General features: G+C 37.2%; 1 protein-coding gene across 5 annotated transcripts in view; it reads right to left on the reverse strand.

Annotated features, from left to right (window-relative positions):
• INTS2 (integrator complex subunit 2) overlaps nucleotides 1–22,278 on the reverse strand; it is a 54,073-nt gene that overhangs the window by 12,815 nt on the left and 18,980 nt on the right. For all 5 annotated transcript variants that reach the window (XM_060080985.1, XM_060080987.1, XM_060080989.1 and 2 more), the window contains exons 12-18: nucleotides 21,351–21,419; nucleotides 18,866–19,000; nucleotides 17,313–17,489; nucleotides 15,687–15,795; nucleotides 4,501–4,605; nucleotides 2,159–2,323; nucleotides 700–901 (exon numbers count right to left, since the gene is read on the reverse strand). In XM_060080985.1, coding sequence (XP_059936968.1) covers nucleotides 700–901; nucleotides 2,159–2,323; nucleotides 4,501–4,605; nucleotides 15,687–15,795; nucleotides 17,313–17,489; nucleotides 18,866–19,000; nucleotides 21,351–21,419 — 962 coding nt within the window. The remainder of the gene's footprint in view (nucleotides 1–699; nucleotides 902–2,158; nucleotides 2,324–4,500; nucleotides 4,606–15,686; nucleotides 15,796–17,312; nucleotides 17,490–18,865; nucleotides 19,001–21,350; nucleotides 21,420–22,278) is intronic.

Below are 22,278 nucleotides of genomic sequence, written 5' to 3' on the forward strand. Positions count from 1 at the left end.
GGGTTCGTGCCCCGGTCTGGGAGGATCCCACATGCCGTGGGGCGGCTGGGCCCGTGAGCCATGGCCGCTGAGCCTGCGCGTCTGGAGCCTGTGCTCCGCAACGGGAGAGGCCACAACAGTTAGAGGCCCGCGTACCGCAAAAAAAAAAAAAAAAAGTATAAATATTCCCAGACCTACTGAATCAGAATCTCAGGTAAGTCCAGCCCAGTATTTGTTTCTAGAGCAGACCAAGTGTTTTTGATGCAATCTATGGAACAGCAGAGACCCATCTGACTAAAGACAAAATACTGAATCCAGCGTTCCACTCTGATTTAATTGGCATGGGTTACAACTTGGGGATCAGGAATTTTAAAAACTCTCGAGGTGATTTTAATGTACAGCAAAATTTGGAGCCACTGCAATGATGCAAGACACGATGGTAATCTAAATCACAATTAACCACAAATGACTCTACATGAGAACTCCCTTTTAAAGAAATTTCTCAAGTTGGAAATTCTTGAAGGTTTCTCTCTGTTTCTTAAGATAGAGTTTATTCTTTTCCTTAAAGTTATAACAACTCTTCAATTAGTGGTCTTCAGAAAGGATTTATATTGTCAAAAAGTTTTTTTTAACAATTTTTTCCAACATTTAAGTTTAGGTTATTGTATACAATCACTGCTATACACGTATCTATTACATGTAACAATACACTGAAATTACCTTCTAGGCATCACAGTATTAAGAACCATCCATAGTTTATTGACCGTTTGAAGAATTCGCCTCGGAACCCCTGAATTCAACAGCTGATTCATATTGGATGTTAATACTTCTGCATATGGTATAAGTTCACTGGCAGAGAGTAGAGTCAAGTGTTCTAGAATCTGCATCACTTGTGTGTGACTTACTGGGACAGCTGAAAATGCTAAAAGGAAAACTTCACAGTCATAATCTAAATAGTATACAGCTTACCAAATAGGAAGTAATATTGCTCTATCAAACTATAGGCGAAACAAATCAAGAAAATATTGCTTTAAAAAACGTTAAACTTTCCATTCTAGTCATAGTTGTGGGTATACTTAAAATTAGGCCCTTAAGAAAAATTCATGTTAAGGTGCAGTTATTTCATAAAGAACAAAAAATATCTCATTTTAAAAATCACATTAGTGGGCTTCCCTGGTGGCGCAGTGGTTGAGAGTCCGCCTGCCGATGCAGGGGACACGGGTTCGTGCCCCAGTCTGGGAAGATCCCACATGCCACAGAGCAGCTGGGCCCATGAGCCATGGCCGCTGAGCCTGCGCGTCCGGAGCCTGTGCTCCACAACGGGAGAGGCCACAACAGTGAGAGCCCGCAAAAAAAAAAAAAAAAAAAAAAAAAATCACATTAGTGAGAGTGACCCAAAGACAATGATTCACACTGATTTAAAAAATTGACTGAAACATGAAAATATACCGAACTATTGCTCTTGGTATTAACATTCATTTGAAAAATTCAAACTTCTTGACACCTTCCTTCGGGTAGCCCTTTATGGACTGTAAGCAGCTGTTAGTAAAAAATAGCTAGGACCGTGCTCCTTCAATAGAATAGTCACTAACCACTTCTGGCTACTGAGAACTTGAAATGCAAATAGTCCAAAAATGAGATGTGCTCTAACTATAAAATACATAGACTTAGTATGAAAAAACGGTAAAATATCTAACAGTCTTTTTATATTGATTATGTGATGAAATCATAATATATTAGATATACTGGGTTATACAAAATAATTATTTAAATTAATTTGCCTTTTTTTTTACTTTTTTAATGTGGCAATATATAGCAAGTTTAAAATTGTATGGGTGGCTTACATCATATTTCTATTTGAAAGTGCTGACCTAGCTTATTATCCATTAACAGCAGATACATTGTTCTATTCCACAGCACTTATTTCTGACCAGTTTTAGGACTTTCCTAAAACCACATGACCTGTTTAGTGATATAACGTAGAACCTATGAGGAAACAGATGCAAGCATGTCAGAAAAAAATGGTAAAAAATCCTTAAACTCAAAGAGAATTACTTTAAATATATTCACCAAAACCCTGTTATATCTCCAGGAAAATTCTGGGTGATTTTAAGATTTCCACAGGCCTAACACCTCTGTGTACTACTAGAGGGGTAAAAGGCATACCAATTTATTATACCTTCTTGAAGTTGTTTAGGAGAGTGGTTTTTGGCATTACTAGTCAGGAGCATTCTTCTTAACAGGGCATCAGTCCCTGTGATTTCTTCTTCACAGATCCAGTCATCCACAATGCATAAATGTGGGTAGTTAGTTGCAAGGAGACGAAGTAAAGCAGAATGCAACCCTTGAAAATTTAAAAGAAGTCAATTGGATTCTTTATTCTTAAACATCAAAATCTTCTCTCTCTTCTTTCCCCTCTCTCTTCTCCCTTTCATTTACAGCAAGCCAAAGGCATCTCTGCCCTTCTTATGCATGCATACTACAGCTTAAGAGCTTCTGTTCAGTAGTTCAGCCAGGGAATCTGCTTAAAGATCGCCAAGTGAACTGATACACAGGAAGCTGGAAGCCACTACTTTTGTCAAAAGTTCTCAAGCTTTCTTCCACCCTATCCCAGCATAAAAGTCTCCCATCAGGAAAATTAGTTTGACATAGCAGTAGTTCAAGAGTTGAGTGGGGAGGAGAAAAAGAGAAGGGAAAAGAATGTTCATTTCGGGGAGATCATATATGGTTTGAAAAAGGCCTCACTCAGAAATTCTGATAGGCTTGGTAATGCCCTGGTGGTCCAGTAGTTAGGATGCCACACTTCCACTGCAGGGGGCACGGGTTTGATCCCTGGTTGGGGAACTAGGCTCCCGCATGCCGAGCGGCGCGGCCAAAACATAAATAAATAAAAATTTTTAAAGATTTTAAAAGAAGAAATTCTGATAGGCTTCTATAGGAGAACATGTCCTCTCCTCCAACCCAGTTGAGAATCATTGCTATAGATGAGTAAAATTAAAGTTGCCCAACTTGAGTACCTAAATGTACACTTTATGTGCATTTCCTCATTTCACCCTAACATTCCTACAAGGTAAGCAATAGTGTCTCCATTCTACTATGAGGAAACAGGCTGAAAGATATTTATTAACGTTCCCAAAGTCACACAGCTATGTCACCCAACCCAAGCAGTACTGACGATACCCACAAGAGGGTGCATTTGTCTTCTTTTAAGAAGGGTTAAGGAAGCTCAAAAGGATCGGGAAACCCTCCTTTGACTAAATCTAAGTCTTGTTTCTAATCTTTTGCTTACAGCATAGTTAGACTACTCATTATTATTATTGTGTAATATTCATAATGAGAAAATAAATGATGATACTGTAAAAATGCCTATTTCGATATATGAAGCGCCACTGTTATTTACCTAATAAATGCTGCTGCTACTAAACAATTATTATCATCATCTCCAAAGTTGCAAGAGTTAGCAGTAAGAGTATCAGTAGTAATAAAAGTATGTTAGATCCAATCACCCCCTTATTATGCAACTTAGATCAAATCAAACCACTGCTTAGTCCCAAGAGGGTTAAGTATCTGTTTCCTTTCTCATAGAAACTGCTTAAAATAAATGCTTCTGTTTGAAAAGGCACTGTAACAATCAAAAGTGGTATTAAATTTAATGCACAAGTACATGTGTAGTCAAGACTTTCCCAAAACAGTCACAAAAATGACTGCTTACAATAGTGCAAATTAATCTACACTTCATAATCTCTTCAGTAAAACATGTTGGTTGCCAAAAGCTGCCAAATATAACATCATTTCTCTAAAAAGAGATAATGCAAAGATGTAATAAATAAATGCAGACATCTGGCTAAAGATGACGAAAGCAAGCTCATGTTCATCCTGGAAACCAACCGTAACAAAGACAGAAAAAGAAAATCCCCAACTTCAAAAAAACAAACCAAAAAGAAAAAAACAAACATTCAAACATTGTAAAAAGGTGTTCATTTAAGAAAAAATTTGAATTTCAAAAAATAGTACTATATTTCTACTTGACAGTTTTACAGTAAAAATATTATAGTAATTCCATGCTAAGGAATGTTATGGAGCAATTAAAAACAATAAGGTAGGTCTAGATGAAGTGACATGATAAGATTTCCAAGACTCAAAGAGAAAAAAGCAAATCTCAGAAGAGATAGGGTACAATACCATTTAAAGTTTAAAAAAAGAATTTTTTACTTGTGTGTGTATCTATTAGCTTCAACCATATGAAACTGCATTTTTGGAGGTCAAAAATAGTTGAATACCTGTAATTTCACATGATTCAGCCTATAGAAAGGAATATCTGAAATTACACACCAAAATGAAACTAGGGCCTTGGGGGTGAGGAGCGGTTTGCAGGGAGTAAGACAGCAAGGGAGGTAAAGAGGAATTTCACTTTTGAATTGGGCTTTAAACACTGAGCACCTATTACACTGTATAACATCATAAATGGTAGGAACTTTTTAACAATAAAAGTTAGCAGTAAAACACAAATAAAACAAATACCTCCCAACTCCTGCTGCAGTCCTTGAGCCTGTCGAATAAGAAATTTGATGGGAATCTGATCCATTAAAGAAGACGAATATGATTTGGGCTTTCTTTGCATGGCAGCTGTCAGTCAAAGATTAAAAAATGTAAGATACAATGTCAGAAACAATAGAAATTTTAACCTTCAACACAAATGGGAACAAACACAATGTCAAATTACTTTTAATTCACTTAATCTGTGAATATAGTTCATAAAAGATGAAGAATCACTACCAAAATAATGAATACACAGGACAAGCAAGAACATACTTAAGGGCAATATCTCGGAAAATGCCCCGAAACTGAAACTAGGGGGAAGAAAAATCATGAGTGAGAGAAGCCACCTGCAGAAGTGCCCTGTACTAGAAAACAACAACAACAAAAAAAACACCCAAACCTGAGAAGTCAGTCAAGACTCTCCCAAATCTAATTAGGAAGACCAAATGCAGTCATGCCAGCATGGCTTAAAGCTTCATGATGCCAACAGCCTTAATTTAATCATATTACGTATTAGTGGTGACTCTTTTTGATGAAAGTTGGGAAATATGAATGACTTCCTTCTCTCACAACTTCTACCTTCAACTAACAAGTACAAGCTTTTTTTAAAAAAAAAACAAATCCATCTTAATTTCTGTTCTTTTTCTGCTATCCTAAATCAGTGCCTACTCATCATTTATTTAAATAACTATTACGGCTCAATTTCCCAGACTCCAATTTCTCTGGTCTTTGATCCATCCTTCACACTGCTGCCATAGTCCTCTTATTTAAATTAAGATTTGGCCAGATCACATGTCTCTGGCTCCATGCTCAGAAACCTTCCATGGATTCCCAGATCCCACAGAGTAAAGGTCCTTGCAAATCAACGCTATCTTTCTTTGTCTCATCTCCACCATATGCTATATGCCTGACACCCTCATCTCATTCCAAGGTACTCTGCTTGTACACAACAAAACCATATGAGCATCTCAACCAGAGTGTCCATAGTTTGAAAAAGCATTTCCAATATACTTTTTCTTTTCCAAATACAAACCACACAGTGTAAAGCTCAACAAATTTTTATTGAAGATAAAAAGCATATGAGTGCAAGTGTTAGAATAAAGGTTGAGAATCATTGCCTAAACAGGCCATATACCTCTTGGTTAGATATAATCCCCCTTGTAAATTAATAAATTAGCATCCCAGTTTTCCACAAAAATCTTTTATGAACTGAGTAAGAATGTATCTCAAAACACAGTTTAAAAAAAACATAGCTTCCAGTGACAGTCAAATTCTAGTCCCAACACCATCCAGATTGAAAAGGAAGAAGTAAAACTGTCACCATTTGCAGATATGGTATTATACAGAAAACCTTAAAGACTCTATCAAAAAACTGTTAGAACTAAAAAAAAAAAAAAAGGTGGTAAAAGCGACAAGTATTTCAGCCCACATAAGTGACTCTCATGCAAACGCTGAGGTGAATATGTGGGACCTCTACAGTAAGATGAGGGAGCTAGCATTTAAGGAGCACCTTAGGGTACATGGCTTTATGCCAGAACCAAATAATTTCCTAAAGAGTGAAGTAGAGTTGGTTGGTAAATAAGTGGCTGAGGAGGCTTTTCTGGATGTCAAAGTTCCATAAAGGTAACAAGAATAATAAAAAAAAGAAAAAACCTGCTAAAATTAATAAACAAATTCAGTAAAGTTGCAAGATATAAAATCAATACACAAAAATCTGTTGTGTTTCTAATACACCAATAACAATCAGAAAGAGAAATTAAGAAATCAACCCCATTTGGGGATATATGTATACGTATAGCTGATTCACTTTGTTATACAGCAGAAACTAACACACCACTGTAAAGCAATTATACTCCAATACAGATGTTAAAAAAAAAAAGAAATCAACCCCATTTACAACTGCATCGAAAAGAATAAAACACCTACGAATAAATGTAATCAAGGAGGTGAAAGACCTATATATTGAAAACTACAAGACATTAATGAAAGAAATTGAAGATAAAAATACATGAAAAAAGATGAAACTAGACCACTATCTTACACCACACACAAAAATGAACTCAAAATGGATTAAAGACTGGAACCTAAGACCGGAAACCATATAACTCTCAGAAGAAAACACAGGTGCTAAGCTCCCGGACACAGGTCTTGGCTGATTTTTTTGAATCTGACACCAAAAGCAAAGCCAACAAAAGCAAAATAAACAAGTGGGACTACTTCAAACTACAAAGCTTCAGAAAAGCAAAGGAAACCACCAATAAAATGAAAAGGCAACCTACTAAATGGGAGAAAATATTTGCAAATCATATATCTGATACAGGGCTAATATGCAAAATATATTTAAAAACTCATATAACTCAAGAGCAAAAAACCAAACAATCCAATTTAAAAATGGGCAGAAGGGGACTTCCCTGGTGGTACAGTGGTTAGGAATCCGCCTGCCAATGCAGGGGACACGGTTTGATCCCTGGTCCGGGAAGATCCCACATGCTGCGGAGCAACAAAACCCATGCGCACAACTACTGAGCCTGCGCTCTAGTGCCCGCAAGCCACAACTACTGAGCCCGCCTGCCACAACTACTGAAGCCCACACGCCTAGAGCCCATGCTCTGCAACAAGAGAAGCCACCACAATGAGAAGCACATGGACTGCAAAGAAGAGTAACCCCTGCTCGCTGCAACTAGAGAGCCCACACACAGCAACGAGGACCCAATGCAGCCAAAAATAAATAATAAATTAAAAATAAATAAAATTTTAAAAAATGGGCAGAAGATCTGAATAGACATTTTTCCAAAGAAGACATACAGAGGTACAACAGGTACATGAAAAGATGCTCAACATCACTAATCATCGGGGAAATGGAAATCAAAACCACAATGAGCTATCACCTCATACCTGTTGGAAGGACTGTTATCAAAAAGACAATAAACAAGTGTTGATGAAGATAAGGACAAAAGGAAACACTTGTGCACTGTTGGTAGGAATGTAAATTGGTGCAGCCACTATAAAAAACAGTATGGAGGGACTTCCCTGGTGGTGCAGTGGTTAAAAATCCGCCTGCCAATGCAGGGGACATGGGTTCAATTCCTGGTCTGGGAAGATCCCACATGCTGTGGCGCAACTAAGCCTGTGAGCCACAACTACTGAAGCCCACGCACCTGAGAGCCCACACACCACAACTACTGAGCCCACATGCCGCAACTACTGAAGACCATGCGCTCTAGGGCCTGCATGTCACAACTACTGAGCCTGCATGCTGCAACTACTAAAGCCCATACGCCTACAGCCCATGCTCCACAACAAGAGAAGCCACCACAATGAGAAGCCCGCGCACCGCAACGAAGAGTAGCCCCTGCTTGCAGCAACTAGAGAAAGCCCGCACACAGCAATGAAGATCCAATGCAGCCAAAAACAAACAAATAAATAAATAATAATTAAAAAAAGAAAACAGTATAAGGTTACTCGAAAAATTAAAAATGGAACTACCATATGATCCAGCAATTTCCCATCTAGGTATTTATCCGAAGAAAATGAAAACACTAACTTGAATAGATTATATATACCCACATGTTCACTGCCACATTATTTACAATAGCCAAGATACAGAAACAATCTAAGTGTCCATCAATGGATGAATGGATAAAGAAAATATGAGATACATACACACACACACACACACACACACACATATATACATACAATGGAACGTTATTCAGCCATAAAAAAGAATGAAACTTTGCCATTTGTGACAACATGGGTGGAACTGGAGGGCATAATGCTAACTAAAGTAAGTCAGACAAAGACAAGTACCATATGATCTCTTTTATATGTGGAATCATAAAAAAACAAAAACAAAAAAACCTTCAAAGATACAGAGAAATAATTGGTGGCTGCCAGAGGAGCAGGGGATGAGGGGTAAAAGAAATAGGGGAAGAGCGTCAAAAGGTAAAAAGAGAAAAAAGAAATTCAATACTAAAAACCAATTTGAAACCACAACTCTGTGGCCCATCTTGATGGATATAAAATAACACTATTGTTTGTACAAAATAACATTAAAGAGGAAAAATGGAACATAAAATGGTATTAAGATAAATAGATTGATTATAACTAGGCAAATGCTAATATATACTAGTAAAGATAGATTATTTTGAATAATAAAAATGGATTAATATTAAATATATATAAGTTCCAGTGATGGTCAAATCCTGGTTCCAACACTTAAAACTAAGGGAAGTCACTTAACTTCCCTGTGCCTCAGTGTTCTCACCTGTAATATAAAGACAACAACAGTACCCATCTCACAGAATTGTTGTGAGGGTTTACATGAGTTAACAGGTGTAAAGAGCTTCAAGTAGTGTTTGGCACATAACAAGCACTCAAATGTTAGCCAGTATTATTAAGATCTAGAGTCCCCAAGATCAACTTAGGGTAAAGTATCAACATTTAAGTTTCTGGACTTATGAAACTGAAGACAAAATCCTGTTCACATCTTAATAATTCCATCAAAGAACTAGCAGCCCATGAAGCCCTGCCTAAAGCAATTATTTCTCTTTAACATCTCCATGAAATACAACATCAAGGATACTTAATCTTCCAGTAAAAGACTAAACTATAATTATGAAAGGCCTATGGGAACATCACTGGTTTTGTATATTCAACATGAGCAATCACACTTCCAATTTTCTTCCAACGTGTCGCTTTCAAAGATTCAAATCTGGAGCTTCCCTGGTGGTGCAGTGGTTGAGAGTCCGCCTGCCGATGCAGGGGACACGGGTTCGTGCCCCGGTCCGGGAAGATCCCACATGCCACAGAGTGGCTAAGCCCGTGAGCCATGCCGCTGAGCCTGTGTGTCCGGAGCCTGTGCTCCGCAACGGGAGAGGCCACAACAGTGAGAGGCCCACATACCGCAAAAAAAAAAAAAAAAAAAGATTCAAATCTAACTTTTAACCTCATCCTCAACGAAACTGTGGGAATGTTTTGAATACTATTTACATGGCCCCTAGTTTTTATGACATTTTAATCCTTAAAACAATCCTATGGAAAACTAATTCACTTATGAAATTAGTGTAAACTTAATACCAAAGCCAGAAAAAAAAAGAAGAAATGAAAAGAAAAAGGGAAAAAAGGCCAATTTCACTTGTTTACATACAGATGGAAATAAATCATATTTAAAAAAAAAAAAAGACAAGCAAATCAAATCTAGCACCATGCTAAAAGAATAACATACCCAGAGCAAGTAGAGCCCACTCCAGAAATATACAGATATTAATTATACAAATTATATAAATAGACCAAATTATCCCAATAACTGCTGAAAAAGTATTCTCTTGATAAATTTAACAAAAAATTTTAAATGGTACTCTAAGAAATTCAGAGACTAATCCAAACTAAATGTCAATACCTTTCCTGTAATCAGAAAAAACTTGTTAAGAAAAAATTATACAGAACCTACAAAAAATAAAATTTAATTGACATAAAAAAATAACTTGAATAAGTTCACTCATTCAAAAACATTTACTAAGTGGTTACTATGTTTCAAGTAATATTCTAAATGCTAGATACCGTAGCAAAAACAGATAAAAGTCAACCTTCATGAATCTTACATTTTAATAATTTAAAAGAAAAAATTATTTCAGGGAATTCCCTGGAAGTCCGATGGTTAGGACTTGGTGGTTTCACTGCCACGGCCTGGGTTTGATCCCTGATTGGGGAACTAAGATCCCACAAGCCACATGGCACAGCCAAAAAAAATAAAAATAAAAAAGACTTTAAAAAGAATTATTTCATATTTCTAGCTGGAAAGACTATTGTAAAGATGTAAGTTCTCTCCAAATTAATCTCTATGTTTAACATAATTCTAATCAAAATCCCAATACAATTTTCTTCTGTAGAATTTGACAAAATCATTATAAAGTTCATGTGAAAGGTTATATATGTGAGAATGGACAGAAATATTGAACAAGAACAATAATGGCTAAAGGAACTGGAAATGTCTAACATAAAAAAGAAAACCCAAAACCAGACACAGGTTTGTAATAAAACTTCGATACACATCAGAGCAACTTTCCAAAGTAATAGGAAAATGACATGTTATTCATTATGTGATGTTGACAAATAACCAATTATTAAAAAAAAACAAAACTGAATCTGCACCCCATACTTGACACCAAAATTAATTAAAGGCATACATAAATTTTAAAAGTGACATAATAATGTCCTAAAAGAATAGATAGGTGATGAGTCATATAATGTTAGTACCTCGCTTTCAAAGAGTTTCCTCTTTATAAAATTCTATAATTAAAACACACCAAAAACAAGTAACAGTCAATACTGCAAAAAAATTGACACTCACATCTTATACAAACGTCTTATACAAAATGTCTATAATGTTATAACCTATCTGGAAAGCAATATAGCAATTTGTTTTTTTAAATCTTATAATTCCAAAATCTTTGATTTAGTAGTTCGGTCCTAAGGACAGAAATAAGTATACCTGTATACAGAGTGAGCTCTAAGGATATTCATTCCACCACTCTCTATAATGGCAAAATGTGGAAATAATTTAAATGTCCAACAATAAGGAATTTGTCAAGTAATGGTACATATTTAGGAAGAAATATTATATAGCTATTAAAAATCATGTTTCAGAAAAAAAATTACTAAATAGGCAAATGTGTAAAGTGTATTATTAAAAAGAGTAGATTAAAAACATGATTCCCCCCCTCCAAAAAAAAAATATGATTCCAACTTTGTGAAAGTTATCATATGTGCAAAGACTAAAGGGTTTTCTAGCAAAATTCTATGGTGATTACCTCTGGGCAGCAGAATTATGGGTGGTTTTACTTTGGTCTTTGTACATTTTTCACTTCCTCCATTTCCTCCAGTAAACACACTTTTAATAAATGTTTTTATTTTAAAAGCCAGTTCTTTTGCATTAAGATATGAAAGCAATTAGGTAAATAATGAAATAAGTTTAAAAATTTTATACGGTTACTCTACACTACAGTCATTTAACTCTTAGAACCTTTTTTGGTCAAACTTGATTTTACAGCACTGAAACTTCAAGCTGCAAAGAAAAAACATCTGCCAGTGTTTACTTAAAGGTTTCTGCATTTTGATAGAGGCAGTTAGAGTTAACTTTCTTCTGGTAAGAAAATAATTAACTATCGAGTGCAAAGAAAAACTTCAAGTTCAGGACTTCAGAGGCAGTAAACATTACAGTTTCCCAAACACCACGGTATGTGTCTTGTTCTGCTGCCGACAAAGAAGGAAACTTCACACGAAACGGGACAGAAGCAGAAAAGGCAGCCAGACCCTGTTTTTAAATGAAGTTAAGCTTGAGGGAGAGAGTTAAGCAAGTAATACTTTTAGCCACTAAAGAGTGAGACTGTGTTTAGGATCCCACTGGCTGCTTTAAGAGCAGATAAACAGTTTCTCATATGTTCAATATTCATTAGTATTGTTTTTACTTCAAAAGCATGTAAAAACAAACTTTTACCTAGTAATAAAGTCTTCAGGTGTAATAAATAGGAAACACTTTTTAAAGTATAAAAACTGGAAATATAATGGTAATGCTCATATTTTAATTGGGTATTAGTACACAGGGATTTATTATATTATTATTTCTTACACATATTCTTTTGGATCAATACACTATTTAACTAAAATTAATATGTACACATGTATTATAAATATTTTAAAACAAATCAAAAATATGCATATGTGAAAAAATATGTATATATACAAACCCATTTTTTAATGACTATGATATTCTAATACTTGGCTCTATCTCAAGTGTCAGAATTCCATATCTGAGCTTCTACAGCTACCTGGTGGCTGCTAATAATGTTTAATATAAAGGCCAAAACCACAGACCAGTTAACAAGCTACTGAAACTACAACACAACTTCACAGGTAGGAATAAATTTGAGGAAGAATACTTATCTTTTTTGGCTGTGGAAAAGCAAAATTCTCTCATGTTGTGACATATTCTCCAATTATTTATTCCCTGTGGAGATAAGAAACTAGACTAGAAAAAAATCTCCTGAACTATGGGAAAAAATTCTCCAAGGAAAGGTTGATCCCTCCATTTGTCTTCTACATCCCATCTCCTCTCACCTATCAAGGACATCCCTCCAGGGATTCTCTCATCAGCCTTCCCTCTCTACTAGATTACTCCCAACAGAATACAAACATTCTCTTAGCTCTTTCACCTTAAAAAGAAAAGAAAAAAAAAAAAAGTCCTCTCCTGACCTCATTTTCCTCTCCAATTATCACATTCATTTCTCTCCTTCTCTTTACAATTCCTCAAAAGAACTGTGTGTACTCACTGTCTCCAGTATATCTCCTCTAATTTTCTTTTGAATCCACTACAATCAGGCTTTCATCCTAAAAACAAGTGTTTACTTTACTAATAAAACTGTAAAGGTCAAAGGACCTCCAGCAAGCTATATGCGGTCATCAGCGGAGTCCTAACCTTACTTGATCCATCAACATCATCTGACACAGGTGAACTCTCTCTCCTCTTTGAAACATTCTTTCCTTGGCATCCAGGACAACAGATCCTCCTGAGTCTCCTCCCACACCTTCCCGTTTGGTCATCTTATTTAATGTCATGGTTTCAATACCATATAATCTGCTGAAGAATCTCAAAGCTTCAGTGCTGGTATCTCCCCTAAATTCTAGGCCAGTATTTACAACTGTTTCCATAACATCCCCACTTGAAAGTCTATCAGACACCTCAAACTCCATACGTCCAAAACGAGCTCCTGATCCCCCACAGACCTGCTCATTTATTTCAGTCCATAGCCATTTTATAGGTTAGGCCAAAAGCCTCCACATCAACCTTGGCTCCTGTCTCTCAAACCTCATGAATCCATCAGCAAAACCTCTCCGCTCTACCTTCAAAATACATATACCGGGACTTCCCTGGTGGTGCAATGGTTGAGAATCTGCCTGCCAATGCAGGGGACACAGTTGGATCCCTGGTCCAGGAAGATCGCACATGTCACAGAGCAACTAAGCCCTGGCACCACTACTGAGCCTGCTCCCTAGAGCCCGCGAACCACAACTACTGAGCCCACATGCCACAATTACTGAAGCCCGCGTGCCTAGAGCCCATGCTCCACAACAAGAGAAGCCACTGCAATGAGAAGCCAGTGCACCACAACGAAGAATAGCCCCCTCTCGCCACAACTAGAGAAAAGCCTGCGCGCAGTAATGAAGACCCAGCGCAGCCAGAAAAAAAAAAGAAAAAAATACATGTACACTGCTACCAGTCCAGACCACCACCATCTTTTGCCTAGAATCTTAGAAAAACCTAACAACTTTCCTCTAATCTCCCAGTTCCTTTCCCAAGACTCAATCCAGGCTGGGTTGTACTCCTAACCTAAAATCCGTAACTTTCCAATTAAGATCCATCAGACTCCTGCATAAAGAACAGCAGCTTCACACGAACCAGGGTTGAACTGAGCATGTCATTGGGGACTGGGATACGTAATCTTTAAAGGTTCTTCCAGTCCAAAAAATTCTGAGTGACCTGTTAATTCTGCATGGTATATACACAAAAGTTGGCTACACTAGTCTCTGTACTTTTCTGTATTAAGATTTTTTTTGGCTAGACATTAATTTAAACAAGAACTAAGGGTGTATCTTAGTCCCCTGCTACAGTATTAATGGTCTGAGTTCTCCCCAGAATACCTCCTCGTAACTCATTCCCCTACTATCCATTAAATCACAAGTGTCATATTCCTTAACAGAAGTCACTACATGTGGATAAAAGTGGGAGACTATTCCCTAATGCTTATTATGAGCCCATCTTGTCCCTGATATGACAAAGACTATAATTACAGTTGTGGTATATCATCTGTACAACCCTAACACCTGTAGTCAGAATAGAAAGCAGCCGAGAAACGCACAGAATACTTAGAACACAATACTTCGGAAAAATAAAAGAAACTGATCTGCCACACGCTGAAGAGTAACTTTAATTTATAGCTTTCAAAAAGTAAAACCGGGCCTCCCTGGTGGCGCAGTGGTTAAGAGTCCGCCTGCCGATGCAGGGGATACGGGTTCGTGCCCCGGTCTGGGAGGATCCCATATGCCGCGGAGCGGCTGGGCCCGTGAGCCATGGCCGCTGGGCCTGCGCATCCGGAGCCTGTGCTCCGCAACGGGAGAGGCCACAACAGTGAGAGGCCCGCATACCGCAAAAAGAAAAAAAATAAAATTAAAAAAAAAAAAAAAAAAAAAAGTAAAACCACTCAGCTATGACAAATTAACCTCCCTTAAAAGAATTCTCCCTGCATTATATACTCAATGCCTACGGCTTTTTTTTTTTTTGGTTGTGCGCGGGCCTCTCACTGTTGTGTGGCCTCCCCTGTTGCGGGGCACAGGCTCCGGATGCGCAAGCTCAGCGGCCATGGCTCACGGGCCCAGCTGCTCCGCAGCATGTGGGATCTTCCCGGACCGGGGCATGAACCCATGTCCCCTGCATCGGCAGGCGGACTCTCAACCACTGTGCCACCAGGGAAGCCCAGCCTACGACTTTTTAATGACACTCTTTTTGTTTCAAATATGGAACTAAATACATTTAACAAGCCTAAAATACAGGTGAATATTCTTTTTCAAATAGAGGAAAACATACTACTTTATACTGATATCATTTATGCTAAATCTAACCTTCTGATATTATATGAAATAGCTAAGTCTGAAAGCCTAGTTCAGTGATCATTTCAATGGCAAAGGAAAACCTACTGTTGGTTTTTTTCTATTGCTTTGATTAGACTGTTACCCTTCACACTAATGGAGGGAAGAAGAGGGCACAGATTGAAATCAAGTAAAAATATTTCAGTTGCAGTTCCTTTAGGTTTATCTCTTAATTTACATTTAGTTAGTAAGGTCACTAAAATTGTTAAAATATAGACAATTCAGTTATCCATTAATTCAGCCTGCTAAAAGCAGCACTGAGCCTTAAGAGGTGGTTATATGCCCAGACATACATGTATTTATGCTCCAGAGTACACGATGCCTCCATTGCAAAAACTGTAGAATGAAGCTGGAGCTTGTTAGAATATTTGACCTTATTTTCTCATACAGCAGCCTAGAAAGTAGCAAAATATAAGCAAATAAGATGAACTATCACTAGAAACATTCGCCTATGCACAACTTACCTAAAGTCTTTGTGTTTGCTAGGAGAGCTTCTTCGTAAGACAGTGTATAATAAAGCACCAAAAGCTGTGCTGTGATACTGAAACGTTGATTAAGGCGGATGTTGTCACCCTGGAGGTAATATTATAAATACTTTAAAATACTGTTACATTTCATGAGTGCTTTTTGATAGCAAAAGCATTCAAAATAGATTATTAAGTGTTGCTGCTCCCAAGCTCAAACAAGTTGGGAGAAGTGTTGCTGTGTTCTCATTAAACTCAAAGAGACAACTTGAAGTCTAAGTTAAATTTGAGATGGCTTGGGAGATGAAAAGCAACATGCTTAACAGTTTTTAAGATAGAAGGGTCTTCCCTGGTGGCGCGGTAGTTAAGAATCCGCCTGCTAATGCAGGGGACATGGGTTCGAGCCCTGGTCCGGGACGATCCCACATGCCGCAGTGCAACTAAGCCCGTGCGCCACAACTACTGAGCCCGCACGCCCTAGAGCCCGTGCTCAGCAACAAGAGAAGCCACCACAATGAAAAGCCCATGCACCGCAACGAAGAGTAGCCCCCGTTCACCGCAACTAGAGAAAGCCCACGCGCAGCAACAAAGACCCAACGCAGCCAAAAATAAATAAGTTTTTTAAAAAGTTACTGTTTTTTTTAAAAAAAAAGAAGATAGGGAAAAAAAGGCAACAGCAGCCCCATCAGGCTGCTTCTCAAAAAGCTTTACAGGAGTCTCAACTATTATCTGAAATTACCATGAAGAAAATAATTCCTAAAAATGATATTGGACAGTTAAGTATATTTGGAGAAAAAAGATTTTCTTCAAGTTTTCCATTAATAATCTAGGTAGATCTTAGATCCCCAGGAAACTAAACAAAGCTGGTTGAATGTGTTGAAATGTCATGTAGTCCGTTGGTAAACACACAACTTCTACAGCACTCCTTAAGCTTTAAAATGGAGCTCTTGGGACTTCCCTGGAGGTCCAGTTGTTAAGACTCCATACTCCCAATGCAAGGGGCACAGCGCAGCCCAAAAAAAAAAAAAAAAAAGGAAAATGGAGCTCTTGAAAGAATTCCTCAAAAAGTGCCTATTCAACAAACTACTTGGGGGCTTCCCTGGTGGTGCAGTGGTTGAGAGTCTGCCTGCTGATGCGGGGGACGCGGGTTCGAGCCCTGGTCTGGGAGGATCCCACATGCCGCAGAGCAGCTGGACCCGTGAGCCACAACTACTGAGCCTGCGCGTCTGGAGCCTGTGCTCCGCAACAAGAGAGGCCGCGATAGTGAGAGGCCCGTGCACCGTGACGAAGAGTGGCTCCTGCTTGCCGCAACTGGAGAGGGCCCTCGCACAGAAACGAAGACCCAACACAGCAAAAATAAATAAATTAATTAATAACATTCCTACCCCCAACATCTTAAAAAAAGAAAAAAGAAAAATGAAAAGAAAAGAAAAGAAAAAAAAAACAAACTACTTGGAACTAATACCATTTTTAATATTTATAAGTGATCTAAAAAAACTGAATACCATCTTAAATTCAGAACCACCTAGAAGTTGTTCTCCTCTAATAATCAGGGAAAAAACATGGAGTCAGCCTGAAGAATAAAAGAAAAATAAGCTAATAAATGTAGAAAAGCCACTATTTTACCCCAATGACTCCTTGGAAAATATTGAGTATCTCCTGTTCTGTGACTGGCTGATTTGTGGCTTCTGGATTAGATTTAGATGCAGGAGTAAGTATAGAATTTATGTACACGTCAATCAGAGGAAGTAGTTGAGGATGGAGTGGAGTGGAGGTTTCACAGAGCTGTCTATAAATCCAGTCCTAAAAGAGAAGGTTGCAGGCACCAAGTCAATTATGGCAATAAGAAAAAGCAAGCAAAAGTTTAAAAGCACATATAATTTTACATGATTTAGGCATCAGTGAAACTCACTATTAACCTTTAGCAGTTATTAAATATATTATCCAGTTTCACAGTTGTCTTTGATTTAAAAATAGGAAATACTTTTCTACCCTAAAGTTGAGAATACCGTGATGTGGAAGATAAATCTAAAATGATGAGTTTGAGTTTTGAGTTTGGACTTTGGGTTTTTAATCTATTAGTTTTCAAGTAGTGGGAAAAACACTGTTAAGTCCCTTCTATATCAGTATTTAGAGCACCATATGTGTTGCTGTAGAAGACCCCACAACAGAAAGAAATTTAGGGAGAGGGACAGCTCTTCACAACAAACCCTCAGACAGATTAAGAAAGTGACTTTGACAACCACTTATGGGAGATTAACTATCTACACAAATAGAGGCCAAGAAAAAATGCTGGGTGTGCATTTGGACTCTTAATTCTTATCTATTATATTGCTAAAAATATAAAGAAGCGGAAGATACAATCAAGATGGAAAATAACTTCACTAGATCATGATAACAAGGATAATTAAGTGTGATATATCAATGTATATATTGTTCATGGTTCTTTATAAAAAAAATTGCCTCTTAGAAATGGTCCAAACAGATTCCTTTTACCTCCTGGGGTTCAGCCTTTTCTTTAGAGGACCTCTTAACTGTTTGGTATAGCCAACTACATAACAAACTGAAAATATATCAAAAATATTTTCAGGGGCTTCCCTGGTGGCGCAGTGGTTGAGAGTCCGCCTGCCGATGCAGGGGATACGGCTTCGTGCCCCGGTCTGGGAAGATCCCACATGCCGCGGAGCGGCTGGGCCCGTGGGCCATGGCCGCTGGGCCTGCGCATACGGAGCCTGTGCTCTGCAACGGGAGTGGCCACAACAGTGAGAGGCCCGCATACCGCAAAAAAAAAAAAAAAAAAAAAAAAATATTTTCAAGTTAGATGTTAGATGTCCTTGTGACAAACGTACAAATACTGGTCACGGCTAACCAGCAACTTTCTCAGTTTGGTGAACAAAACCAAGTACAGAAAAGGGCAATTTTTACTAAGGTTTAATGAAATAGCTAAACGATATTACTGAGAATTTAAAAGGTACTAGTGTACATTTTGTAAATAACTGAACAGTTATACTGTTTTAAAAATCTGAAATTGAGAGCCTAATTACTATAACTATATAAACGACTAGTAACTAGACACACTTCACACACGAAACCCACAGTAAAGGTCTACAGACTGAAAGGGAACTGGGAAGAAAGCATTAACTTAGGTTGTCGCTTGAAATATAAATGTAAGGTCATACTTTTATTGATACTTTGTGCTTTGTAAAGGAACGACTCCTCAGAAGCTGGTAAATACAATGAATAGGCAAAAATCCAGTAATGTTGGCACTCAGGTTGCTGGTGACAGGGACACGGACTGCGTGAGCTGTGACAACCTAAAAGGGAAACATAGTATTAATACATATGACAGAACCAAATATAAAATTATTCTGAAAGAGGGCGGATTAGCCAGGTAGACTGTCAAAACTCAGTACAAATGTGGTCCTCAGGAAGGAACAATAAAACCCAGTTATTCCGTGACGTAGTTCTTTTTGAGTGACGAGGCAGCATCGTACATGTAGGTGTTTGTGAAGTTCTCCACGTTTTAAAATGTGCTTGTGAACACAGACATGTTGATGGGGGTCAGAGTAAGATTAAACAATACATAAAATCTGGGCTCAATGACTCTAGCTAAGTCACTTTATCTTCTGAGTCTATTTTCACATCTACAAAACGAGACAATATTGTCTTACTTGCTTCAAAAGGTTTTTGCGAGAGGGAAATAAATTTCTTTGGAAAAATATATGTGACTTATAAAGTATCCCATAAATATAAATAGGAATTTTTATTGTTATTCTCATTGTGTCATGCACAGACCACTAACTGTCTTTCAGAGACCCTCCCCAAAGGTGTCTTCCAGTTAGTTCAAACTAAACACATGAAAAATAACTTATGAGTCTCCTACATCCTATGTGTGACTGTTATGTGGGAGTGTATGTGCATTGAGGGGAGAAGGCAGAGTTTGGTACAGGAATGAGAATTTTTTTTTTTTTGCTGTGCCACACAGCTTGCATGATCTTAGTTCCCTGACCAGGGATTGAACCCACGCCCTTGGCAGTGAAAAGGTGGAGACCTAACCACTGGACTTCCAGGGAATTCCCAAGAATATTAATTAACCTAAAAGAAGCAAGAATTACAGATCTATGAGTACTTTCAAATATTTCATTTTTTAAGATATACATATTTTTGTATTATGAGATTTAAATTGATAAATGAACCTGGGAACTAATTTTATTTTATGTTTTTTAATTAATTAAATTATTTATTTATTTTTGGCTGCGTTGGGTCTTCGTTGCAGTGCATGGGCTTCTCACTGCAGTGGCTTCTCTTATTGCAGAGCAGGGGCTCTAGGCACGCAGGCTTCAGTAGTTGTATCTTGCAGCTCCAGAGCACAGGCTCAAAAGCTGTGGTGCATGGGCTTAGTTGCTCTGCAGCACGTGGGATCTTCCTGCAACAGGGATCGAACCCGTGTCCCCTGCATTGGCAGGCGGATTCTTAACCACCACGCCACCAAGGAAGTCCCAGGAATTAATTTTAAATTTTAGCATAGTCTCCGTCAAAGGCAAAAACTCTAATTCAAAAAGATACACACACCCCGATGTTCATGGCAACACTATTTACAATAGCCAAGACGTGGAAGTGACCTAAGTGTCCATTAACAGATGAATGGTGTGTGTGTGTGTGTGTGTGTGTGTGTGTGTGTGTGATGGAATATTACTCAGCCATAAAAAGAATGAAATAATGCCATTTTTATCAACATGGAATGACCTAGAGATTATCATACTAAGTGAAGTAAATTAGAGAAAGAAAAATATTGTATGATATCACTTATATGTGGAATCTGAAAAACAGTACAAATGAACTTATTTACAAAATAGAAACAGACTCATAGACATAGAAAACAAACTTATGATTACCAAAGGGGAAGGACAGGGAGGGATAAATTGAGAGTATAGGATTAACAGATGCACAGTATCATATATAAAACAGATAAACAATAAGGATTTACTGTATAGCACAGAAAACTGTATTCAATATATTGTAATGTACTATAATGGAAAAGAATAAAAAAAGAATACAGATATATACACATATATATGTATAACCATATCACTTTGCTGTATATCTAAAACTAACACAATATTGTAAATCACCTATAATTCAATTTTAAAAAAAGAAAAAAAGAATAGTCTCCATCACTGGAAAAATAAAATATCATTAGGATTACCCATGGACAAAAGTGCTGAAACTAAATAAGAACAGGTAAATACTAGAATAAGGAATTTAGACTCTAGCTTATCATCTAGTTAGACATGCACCTCACAGCTGAAAAGGTTTAAATAGGTTTCTATGTTATTTTTCTCCTGACAATACCAGTTGATTACCCTATGTGAGATCCCTACCATCAATATCTAAGACTATATTCTTAAGTATCTATTCAAAGTCTCCAAAATATGTAAATTTATTTATTACATGCTTTTGTATGTAGCAAATAGCTTTAAAAGTAAACTTTAAATAGGATTTTTCTTTACAGAAGTTTCTAAGATTAAATAAATCATCACTGGAAACTAAAAAGGAATTTAAAAACTATATAATGCTCCTAAACTGAAACATACAGGTTTTTCCCCAAAGAAAGTTGTAAAAGAAAGTTTAAAAAGTACCTAAGAATAAAGTTAAAAGAAGTACCTGCTCAGTAAAAATTTCCTGTGTGAAGATAGTCTTCATCCTGCTCAAAGAGCTTGGCTTAATTACAATCTAAAACAACCAAAAGAATTTCAACAGCATGTGAAAATAAAATATATAAAGCACAATTTTCTCTGGTAAATTTATTATCTAAAATGACTGTGATATATAAAATTAATGTTCAAATACTCTATTTCAGAAGTAGCTTCTCAAACCCAACATTAAAGTGTGATTTTCCTCAGAAATTGAACCAACATATAAAAGTACTTAGTAAATATACCATTATTGGCATTTCAAGTCAGTGGGAAGAAGTGGGTTATTCAATAAATGGAGGTAGGATAGCTATCTTTCTGGATAATACCTATAAAGATTTGCACATGACACCATACCCAAAATCAACTCCAAATGTATTAAAAATTTAACTTTAAAACATGAGGCCGCAAAAACACTAGAAGAAAATATAGGTGACCGTTTCTATAAACCTAAGGAAAGAAAAACAGTTCTAAGCAGAAAAACAAAGTAAGAACCACAAAAGAAATACTTAATATATTGCACACATAGAAAATAATAATTTTCACATGGCAAAAAAAACTGGGAAAAATCAACTGCGGCATATTATATTGTACTTCTCCACTTTTAAAGATAATAAGGATTATAAGATGCACCACAGATTTAATAGTAGCTTTTCAAGAAAAAAGAGGTGAAACACTACCACATTAACATTACACATCGACTGTAAAATGAATCCCAGTTTCAATATTGGGTAAAATATGTCTTGAAATCAATGAAATATTGGGTTGGCCAAAAAGTTCCTTTGGGTTTTTCCATAAGATGTTATAGAAAAACCCGAAGGAACTTTTTGGCCAACCCAATATGCTATATAAGGCATAACAGCATATCATTTACATATAAAGAGCCCTTCTGAATCAGT

This window comes from Mesoplodon densirostris, chromosome 18 (genome assembly GCF_025265405.1).
Source record: "Mesoplodon densirostris isolate mMesDen1 chromosome 18, mMesDen1 primary haplotype, whole genome shotgun sequence".
Taxonomy (NCBI): Eukaryota; Metazoa; Chordata; class Mammalia; order Artiodactyla; family Ziphiidae; genus Mesoplodon; species Mesoplodon densirostris.